Source organism: Sander vitreus, chromosome 14 (genome assembly GCF_031162955.1).
Source record: "Sander vitreus isolate 19-12246 chromosome 14, sanVit1, whole genome shotgun sequence".
NCBI lineage: Eukaryota > Metazoa > Chordata > Actinopteri > Perciformes > Percidae > Sander > Sander vitreus.
The window spans coordinates 582,617-592,500 of NC_135868.1; the positions used below are offsets into that span (position 1 = coordinate 582,617).

At 45.8% G+C, this 9,884-nt stretch overlaps 1 protein-coding gene across 1 annotated transcript in view; it reads right to left on the bottom strand.

Annotated features, from left to right (window-relative positions):
- Nucleotides 1–9,483, bottom strand: part of dnah5l (dynein, axonemal, heavy chain 5 like) — a 94,179-nt gene extending 84,696 nt beyond the window's left edge. Inside the window, exons 1-9 of the mRNA XM_078268230.1 lie at nucleotides 9,352–9,483; nucleotides 8,247–8,342; nucleotides 7,972–8,145; nucleotides 7,002–7,091; nucleotides 6,713–6,868; nucleotides 5,896–6,035; nucleotides 1,272–1,423; nucleotides 763–970; nucleotides 66–153 (exon numbers count right to left, since the gene is read on the bottom strand). Of these exons, the coding sequence (XP_078124356.1) occupies nucleotides 66–153; nucleotides 763–970; nucleotides 1,272–1,423; nucleotides 5,896–6,035; nucleotides 6,713–6,868; nucleotides 7,002–7,091; nucleotides 7,972–8,145; nucleotides 8,247–8,342; nucleotides 9,352–9,483 (1,236 nt within the window). The remainder of the gene's footprint in view (nucleotides 1–65; nucleotides 154–762; nucleotides 971–1,271; nucleotides 1,424–5,895; nucleotides 6,036–6,712; nucleotides 6,869–7,001; nucleotides 7,092–7,971; nucleotides 8,146–8,246; nucleotides 8,343–9,351) is intronic.
- Nucleotides 9,484–9,884: the final 401 nt, after the last annotated feature.

Genomic DNA, 9,884 nt, shown 5'->3' on the forward strand with positions numbered 1-9,884 from the left:
GTGTGTGTGTGTGTGTGTGTGTGTGTGTGTGTGTGTGTGTGTGTGTGTGTGTGTGTGTGTGTTACCTCCAGATTAACAGTCTCAGACGTCTTCATTTTCCTCTTCAGCTCATCAATCAGCTCAAACACATATTTCTCTACCTGCTGACTCTGCCTGTAGAGACACACACACACACACACACACACACACTATAGGAAACAATAGCGGCAGTAGCTTGGTTGGCAGAACAAGACATTTTTAGGCGACCAAAATGTTCCAGTTAACTTTGCTGAATAGAAAACACAGCGAGAGGGTTAACGTTTAAGATGAAAACACGAACAACAGCCAGAAACAAGTAGAGGTCTATTTGAATGTCCCCAGTGTTAGCATGGTTAGCATCGCTAAGCCTCTGTCCTGACTGACAGGTCCTAAAGCATCCCCTGCTTTAAAATAAATGGGAGCATCATTTACTAAATGAACATCATGCTGTGTTGAAGAAGACTTGAAACTAGCGATTGAGACCATAAACTCATTATGAAAATTTTTACTGAGGTAATAAATCAAGAGAGAAGTCAGCTCATTTTCTCATAGACTTCTATAGAAACAGACTTCTTTTTGGATCCAGTGGAGTCTCCCCCTGCTGGAAGTTACAGAGAATGCAGCTTTAAGGAGCTTCAGCATTGGCTTCACTTTTCAGACTGCTTGAGTAGTGTCAGTAGTAGCAGTAGTAGCAGTAGTAGCAGTAGTAACAGTAGCAGTAGTGTGAGTATTGTTCAGTATTACCAGTTGAGAGTGACAGCAGCAGCTTGGACGGAGCTGTCTGTCTGTAGCAGGAGGTCCTGAGGGGAGACAGGTGAGTCTTCGGGCAGGACCAGCAGACGGCAAGACGACATGGCCTGAAGCAGCCGGCCGATGCGACACTCCAACAGGTCTGTGGCAACTTTGGATACCTGATCCAGATCATTCAGAGCCACGTACACGCTCTCAATGACTGAGCAGAGACAGAGAGCGGAACTGAATTATTGCTGGATGTTTCTCCCGAGTAGTGCTGATAGAACAGGTGTTCATTGATTGTTACATGCTAATATTTTATAATTCGCAGCAGCAGTTGATCTGATTTAGCAGGGTAAGGAGGAACACTTTTGCAAGGCACTGTATCCGTGTCACATTCTCATTAGAGGCTGAGCCCCCCTAAAGGTCTGATCCTAGAATCGCTCCTGATTCGTAGCATCATATAACAGCAAATGTTTCTCTGCATCCATCCAATCATTCATACTTCTTGTCCTGCTTACATGAGTCAGTGTTGAGAGCGGTCCAGGACAGTGTGGTGAGTCCGGGGGAGAGAGCCGCCTCCACCCGGCCGATGAAGGGCTGCATCAGAGGGAGGAGGGAAGGCGGGATCCTGGCGACCACCGAGCTGTATTCCTGGAGCAAGTCCAGCAGCCTGAACCGGTTGTTGAGGTAGGACAGAACAAGTCAACAAGAATTCAGTTTATACTGCCAAAAAAGTTGTTTAACGTCACATTGCAAAAATAAGACCATACGAAGCAATTCAAGCTCAATTCAAGTAAAGGTTAATAAAAAAAATAAATAAAAAAAACATGCACACAGAACAATACTGCCGTGCAAAGGCAAAAGGCCGTTTTCGGTAAAAAAAAAAATATATATATATAATATAATATATTCAAAATATTGGAGAGAGTCGTCTCCCCCGCCCCCTCCTCCCCAGACTCGAAGTTCACGGAGGTTGCCAGGCTGAGACCGCAGCATCCACAACAATGTTGCTAGACGCTAGTCTCACATAGCCAGACATTACTTCACAGCACAGCGGAGTAGCTAACGTTAGATGCTAGTCTCACATAGCCAGACATTACTTCACAGCACAGCGGAGTAGCTAACGTCAGATGCTAGTCTCACATAGCCAGACATTAGTCCACAGCACAGCGGAGTAGCTAACGTCAGATGCTAGTCTCACATAGCCAGACATTACTTCACAGCACAGCGGAGTAGCTAATGTTAGATGCTAGTCTCACATAGCCAGACATTACTTCACAGCACAGCGGAGTAGCTAACGTTACATGCTAGTCTCACATAGCCAGACATTACTTCACAGCACAGCGGAGTAGCTAACGTCAGATGCTAGTCTCACATAGCCAGACATTAGTCCACAGCACAGCGGAGTAGCTAACATTAGATGATAGTCTCACATAGCCAGACATTACTTCACAGCACAGCGGAGTAGCTAACGTTAGATGCTAGTCTCACATAGCCAGACATTACTTCACAGCACAGCGGAGTAGCTAACGTTAGATGCTAGTCTCACATAGCCAGACATTAGTCCACAGCACAGCGGAGTAGCTAACGTTAGATGCTAGTCTCACATAGCCAGACATTAGTCCACAGCACAGCGGAGTAGCTAACGTCAGATGCTAGTCTCACATAGCCAGACATTACTTCACAGCACAGCGGAGTAGCTAATGTTAGATGCTAGTCTCACATAGCCAGACATTAGTTCACAGCACAGCGGAGTAGCTAACGTCAGATGCTAGTCTCACATAGCCAGACATTAGTCCACAGCACAGCGGAGTAGCTAACGTCAGATGCTAGTCTCACATAGCCAGACATTACTTCACAGCACAGCGGAGTAGCTAACGTTACATGCTAGTCTCACATAGCCAGACATTACTTCACAGCACAGCGGAGTAGCTAACGTTAGATGCTAGTCTCACATAGCCAGACATTACTTCACAGCACAGCGGAGTAGCTAACGTTACATGCTAGTCTCACATAGCCAGACATTACTTCACAGCACAGCGGAGTAGCTAACGTTAGATGCTAGTCTCACATAGCCAGACATTACTTCACAGCACAGCGGAGTAGCTAACGTTACATGCTAGTCTCACATAGCCAGACATTACTTCACAGCACAGCGGAGTAGCTAACGTTACATGCTAGTCTCACATAGCCAGACATTACTTCACAGCACAGCGGAGTAGCTAACGCTACATGCTAGTCTCACGTAGCCAGACATTACTTCACAGCACAGCGGAGTAGCTAACATTAGATGCTAGTCTCACATAGCCAGACATTACTTCACAGCACAGCGGGAGTAGCTAACGTTACATGCTAGTCTCACATAGCCAGACATTACTTCACAGCACAGCGGAGTAGCTAACGTTACATGCTAGTCTCACATAGCCAGACATTACTTCACAGCACAGCGGAGTAGCTAACGTTACATGCTAGTCTCACATAGCCAGACATTACTTCACAGCACAGCGGAGTAGCTAACGTTAGATGCTAGTCTCATAGCCAGACATTACTTCACAGCACAGCGGAGTAGCTAACGTTACATGCTAGTCTCACATAGCCAGACATTACTTCACAGCACAGCGGAGTAGCTAACGTTACATGCTAGTCTCACATAGCCAGACATTACTTCACAGCACAGCGGAGTAGCTAACGTTACATGCTAGTCTCACGTAGCCAGACATTACTTCACAGCACAGCGGAGTAGCTAACATTAGATGCTAGTCTCACATAGCCAGACATTACTTCACAGCACAGCGGAGTAGCTAACGTTACATGCTAGTCTCACATAGCCAGACATTACTTCACAGCACAGCGGAGTAGCTAACGTTACATGCTAGTCTCACATAGCCAGACATTACTTCACAGCACAGCGGAGTAGCTAACGTTACATGCTAGTCTCACATAGCCAGACATTACTTCACAGCACAGCGGAGTAGCTAACGTTACATGCTAGTCTCACATAGCCAGACATTACTTCACAGCACAGCGGAGTAGCTAACGTTAGATGCTAGTCTCACATAGCCAGACATTACTTCACAGCACAGCGGAGTAGCTAACGTTAGATGCTAGTCTCACATAGCCAGACATTACTTCACAGCACAGCGGAGTAGCTAACGTTAGATGCTAGTCTCACATAGCCAGACATTACTTCACAGCACAGCGGAGTAGCTAACGTTACATGCTGGCTATATAAGTGCCCGTGCTCATGCGGAGCTCTGTACCCAATTGACAGACTTTTTCGGCTTAGAATTATGGTTGGAACCGCTAAAAACACAACAACCTGGCTGTCCTCTCCACCTGACAGACAGACACACTTCTTCGGCTTAGAATTACAATAGGAGCCACTAAAAATACCACTACCTTGCCGTCCTCTCCAACCGACTGAACACACTTTATTGGCTTAGAATTACGGCAACAATTGCTAAACACACTGCAAACTCATGGTCCTCTCTTTTTATGATTTACAGCCCCCCCTCTTGGCTTAAAATACGTAACTCACCGTTGTCGGCTAGCTACGGCCGCTGAACAGGCTACACGTTGTAAACATAGACAGTATATATATATAATGGACCAACAGATCCCGTGTCTCTGGACGGAGACCAGTGAAGGACATTAGAAGCTCTTTCCCGGTGATGGCTGAGCGTTACTGAGCAGCCTCCAACTGAGCTTGAAGACGTAGATGTGACGTGAGCAACCTGTCTGAAAGTTGGAAGTCTTCTGGTAGCTGTGCCAAGAGAAATCTCAATCATTCCCAATCTAGCAGAGACGGAGAGCGTAGGTATATGTAAGGAGATAACATAGACACAGGCTCATTATTGATCACTAAAATGATAGTTAACATTAGTCATTACACTTAAACAGCTGATGGAAGTCCAAACTGCCTGAGAGCTTCTCCTGTACTATACGGTAACTCCTCTACTATGAGACAGGAAGTCTCGTGGTTATGACCCAATCGTTAGCCTATTGTTATAAAAACGTCTGCTACGGAGCCATAACGTGAGCTACAAGGTAATGGAGCCTTTTATACATTGTCGTGTTTCTTTAGAAATAAACAACGGACAAATAGAGTCTTTAAACGCTTCAGATGTAAAGGTATTCTCTGTCAAAGTGACGTCAGAATGAATGGGAGTCAATGGGATGCTAACGGGATGCTAACGGGAGGTGATGGCTTGGTAGCATCAAAATGGCACCATAGGAGGTTCGCGGTCCGAGGAGAAGCTTACCCCCTTGGTTGTAAACAGCCGTGGCCCGCTTGCCTAGTCCTCGGGTAACGTTAGCAGTTAGCAGGGTTAGCATGGCGGCGTAAGCCAGGACCAGTCGGGTCTCAATTGTTTTTGGGAGTAACCAACTCGGGTACTCTAGCTATATAATTCAATGTGAGTACACAAATGTTGAAATGACAAAAAATGCCCGTCCCTTGTAGCCGTGATAAATTAGCCTGAAGCTAATGCTTAGCTACCTGTTCAGGAGGAAATTAGCCAACTCTGCGTCCTTTTGGGCTCTAAGCTGTCTCCATCTTTCAAATACATCTCCAATATTTACCCGGGTTTTGTTACGTCTCTGGTCAGAAACATGCCAGGTTTTTTTTTTTTTTTTTAGGTCGGGTAGAATCCTAGGTTGATCCTGTTCGTTTATTTGCTGCTTTCATGGCTGTACTAACGTTACAGGTGTAGCGCGCTGGGTTTACGTTTCTACAGGTATGTCTGGCAACCGGGAATGGCTGTCAGACTGGGTAGTTGATACCAACACACACACACACACACACACACACACACACACACACACACACAGGCCAAAACACAAACAGACAATATGTCACGGAATGGAAATGTCAAAAGGAGAAAATACTGGCATTAGCATTGTTGTCAGAAATGATAGTATTTCAACTTAGCATGTTTTTTAAATATATGATGACGCATTGGGGTCATTTTTGGATTAATTACAGTAAATATATTACATATTGGTCCTTTAAATAATAACAGAAGTTATCTCAGGACACTTTACAGATAGACTAGGTCTAGAAAACACTATAATTTACAGAAACCAAACAAAAATTCCTCAAGAGCAATTGCAAACCCTAACAGATACAACAGTTGTTCTCACCGCTTGTACAGAGCTTTGACCGATGCTTCTCTTAAAGTCATTTTTAGGATGACCTTTGGCACCGTCACCCCGAGTTTGCTCATCCAGCGGGCTTCCTGCAGCACCTCCAGCACCACAGGGTCCAGGTTCACAGAAACCTCCTGGGAAACAGGACAGTTCTTCACACATTGTGCCCCTGTTCTGCCAGGAGTGTGACATTACGTACTGTATATCCAACAACAAAGGACATGGAGTGAACTATCTGAAGGATGTGTTCGATGCCGACATGGCTGAGAAAAAAAAGGGGAAGCCTCAACATTCATTGAAGAGAAAGATACAGTCAGCTGGTGAAACGAACAGTTGGAGGTATGTTTTACCCAACCCACCAGACTCCATGTAAATAAACAGTAATTTAAGCACCATAAAACACACTTCATTCAAAGTGGACAGAAACTAAATAAAACTATCAAAACCTGTCTTGGTTCATCTTTTCACTGTTCCAACAATCACCACTCTGGTTTGGTTAAAATAAACCCTTAATTCACCCATTTACATGTGGAAATATGCTGGCTCTATACACGCTAAAAGTACTGATTATTTACATGGAGTCTGGTGGAGTTTGGTGATGGTGATTTCAGGGCTGTTTCATGTTAAACTAAAAGGATCTTACTCTTTAACTAGAAGGTCTATCTCTGTAGGGATCCTTTCCATAATGTTGTCAGACACTTAGAATAATAATCTGAGTCTGAGACTGTCACTTAAACACCAGTTAACCTTAAAACCACATCAAGTGAGTTCACTCATCCATTGATGATGATATCGTTATGCCATCCAGCACCTTGCTGTTCTCGTGTCGGACCAGCAGGGCGGCGCTCAGGCAGTGCGGTGCGCTCTCTGCAGCCTGACTCCACCCTTGCAGGTGCAGCAACTCGTACTGCAGCAGGACCACGGCAATCTTGTTGTAGCTCCGGATCACTTTAGTCATCTCTGGTCCCTGACAGACAGACAGACATACAGCAGGAAGGCAGGCAGGCAGACAGACAGACAGACAGACAGACAGGTGGGGTCACGGAGGGTTGTATTGATCAGGGATATTGTTGTGATCGATGTGATAAAATCAGTCGTACCTTGAGGACGTCAAGTTTCTTCTTCAGGATCAACATCGGAGCTTCAAGCTTCCTGAAGAGCTGACGGCACCACAGGATCCGTCCCGCCACCTGAGAGGGAGACAGGTACAGAGAGACAGATACAGGGAGACAGGTACAGAGAGACAGGTACAGAGGGACAGGTACAGAGAGGAAGATACAGAGAGACAGGTACAGAGAGACAGGTACAGGAAGACAGGTACAGAGGGACAGGTACAGAGAGGGAGATACAGAGAGACAGGTACAGGAAGACAGGTACAGAGAGACAAGTACAGAGGGACAGGTACAGAGAGACAGGTACAGAGAGGAAGATACAGAGAGACAGGTACAGAGAGGGAGATACAGAGAGACAGGTACAGAGAGACAGGTACAGAGAGACAAGTACAGAGGGACAGGTACAGAGAGGGAGATACAGAGAGACAGGTACAGAGAGACAGGTACAGAGAGGGAGATACAGAGAGACAGGTACAGGAAGACATGTACAGAGAGACAGCCCTTAGAGATATGGCAAGCATGACAAGCAAAATGTTGTGACATCAAAAGAGTGACATCCAGCTGAATTTCCGATGACACGGGAATCAATTGTCGCTCCCATCCCGAGCCCACGAAAATACTCCCGTCATATCCCGATCAAAATCCCGACAGAAAGACTCCCGAATCCCGTCCCGCTCCCGTTTGGTTCCCTATGTTGTCTGAAGTTATCAGACTCTGTTGCCCCCCCTGTAGCATGTTTGGTTAATCGCGGTGAAATCACTGAGGTTGCCTCGGAAATTTAGGCTCCACTATACATGCATTACCTGCAGGCCTAGGCCATTTCATTATGTAATTCCTAACGGAGATCTTCTCGCAATCTTTGGGCGCACTCACGGCATTTCAGCGTCAATATCTAATTGAATCACCCTCTAATAGAGACTAAAGTCAGTATGACAGACAGTGAGAGAGACAGGCGTACCGGGGGCAGGTTGCGTCCAATGGGCGGCCTGTCTCTCTGTCTCTGGTAGGTCTTCCTCAGCAGCTCCAGCTCTCTGCTGTAGCGCTGCAGTAGGAGCAGGTAGTGCTGCTTCAGGTCCAGACCAGATGCCGGACCGGACTCAAACACCTCCAGCAGCTCCAGCATCCGCTCCGTCTGAAACACAAAACACCCGCTCTCTCTCTCCATCACCTGTATTAACCACCTCAGCCTCACATGTTTCAGAGAGGAGTTAGTTGTGGTTGGGTTGAACTCACAGTGAGAGACTGACGGAACCAGAAGTCCAGCAGAGACTGAAGAGACTGGAACAAACTCTGCACCTGGAGCTGGAAGTCTGCGTAGTCACTGTCAAACTGACACAGAGACACACACACACACACACGCACACAGACGCACGCACGCACGCACGCACACACACACACACACACACACACACACACACACACACACACACACACACACACACACACACACACAGACACACACAACGTTGAACCCAGTATACATACTGGGAACTATATTCTCAGAAGGCGAAGCACTGCTACTCTCTGCTAGTGATTGGCTCATTCATAATTGTATTTTGAGGTTGTACCAGAATAGGTTTACATGGTTTAACTATCAATAAACACCATATTTTTGTTGTTCTGCTCATTGCTGCAGCTCCTCTTTTCACCCTGTGTTCAGGTCTCTGTTTTAGCTACAGAGTGAGACCTCTCACTGCTGGAACATCTTTGTTGGCAGTCGCACATGTTCAGTAGCTAGGTAAGGACTACATGCTCAGTAGCTAGGTAAGGACTACATGCTCAGTAGCTAGGTAAGGACTACATGCTCAGTAGCTAGGTAAGGACTACATGAGCTAGCTAGCTGTTTCTCCAACTTCAGTAGTAAGGCAGGATTAGCTGGGAGACTTCTTTTAATGAGGGAGCACTTCCACCTTTGTGTGGAATACCTGCAGAACAGGGACATGGAAGTAGTTCTTTTGTAGATTATGGTGAACTAGTGTGTGTTGTAGCAGTGTTTTGCCATTGAGAACGAGGGGGCTAACCGCTAGCATGCTAGCGCTAGCATGGTTTAGCCCCCTCGTTTCGGCTAGTGACGTAGAAAGCCGTGCAGATGTTGACCAGCTGACCCGGAGACTGAAGACAGGACACATTCAGAAACCGTATCTCACTCAGAACAGCATGGAGGGTTGTTTTCAAAGTGTGTATGTGTGTGGAAGCACCAGAGACACAAAATAACTCCCCAAATCCCAGAAAAAGTGATTTTTCTTCATAATGTGGGCACTTTAAGAAAAGTGTTGATTACTTTCTATTTCTTGCACAAACATTGTATTATTCTATTTATGTAGAACATGTTTTGTACCTCCAGCTTGCGGTGGTCCAGGACGTCGTAGGTCTTGGATGTGGTCGTGGAGACGATGGTCTGGTAGCGAACGTAAATCTTCTCAGCGCCCTCCACCTGGAACACAGTCCACTCCATGAGCTTCAGCTTCATCGGGAAGACAAACTCCTTTCTGCTGTTAGCTTTGATTTGATCAACAAACCCTCAGGTTCCTTTTACCCTCATGCTTTGTAATGCCTACTTATTCTGTACTTTTTCTGTACCTCATGTAACCTGTTAACCTGTATTCTGTATTCTTGTATTGAATGTGAAACTGTATGTTGTCCTGCACGCTTATGCTATTCTTGGCCAGGTTGCCGTTGCAAATGAGAACCTGTTCTCAACGGCCTACCTGGTTAAATAAAATAATTTGACCCGTTTTCAAAGTGTTTTTTAGATCAGAAATATGCGACGTCGAAATAAGCGTCTAAAACTTTGGGGAAAGCGTCAAAAAGTTGGAAAAAAGCAGGCAAAAACGACGAAAAAAGCGACAAAATGTCCACAAAAAGGGATGT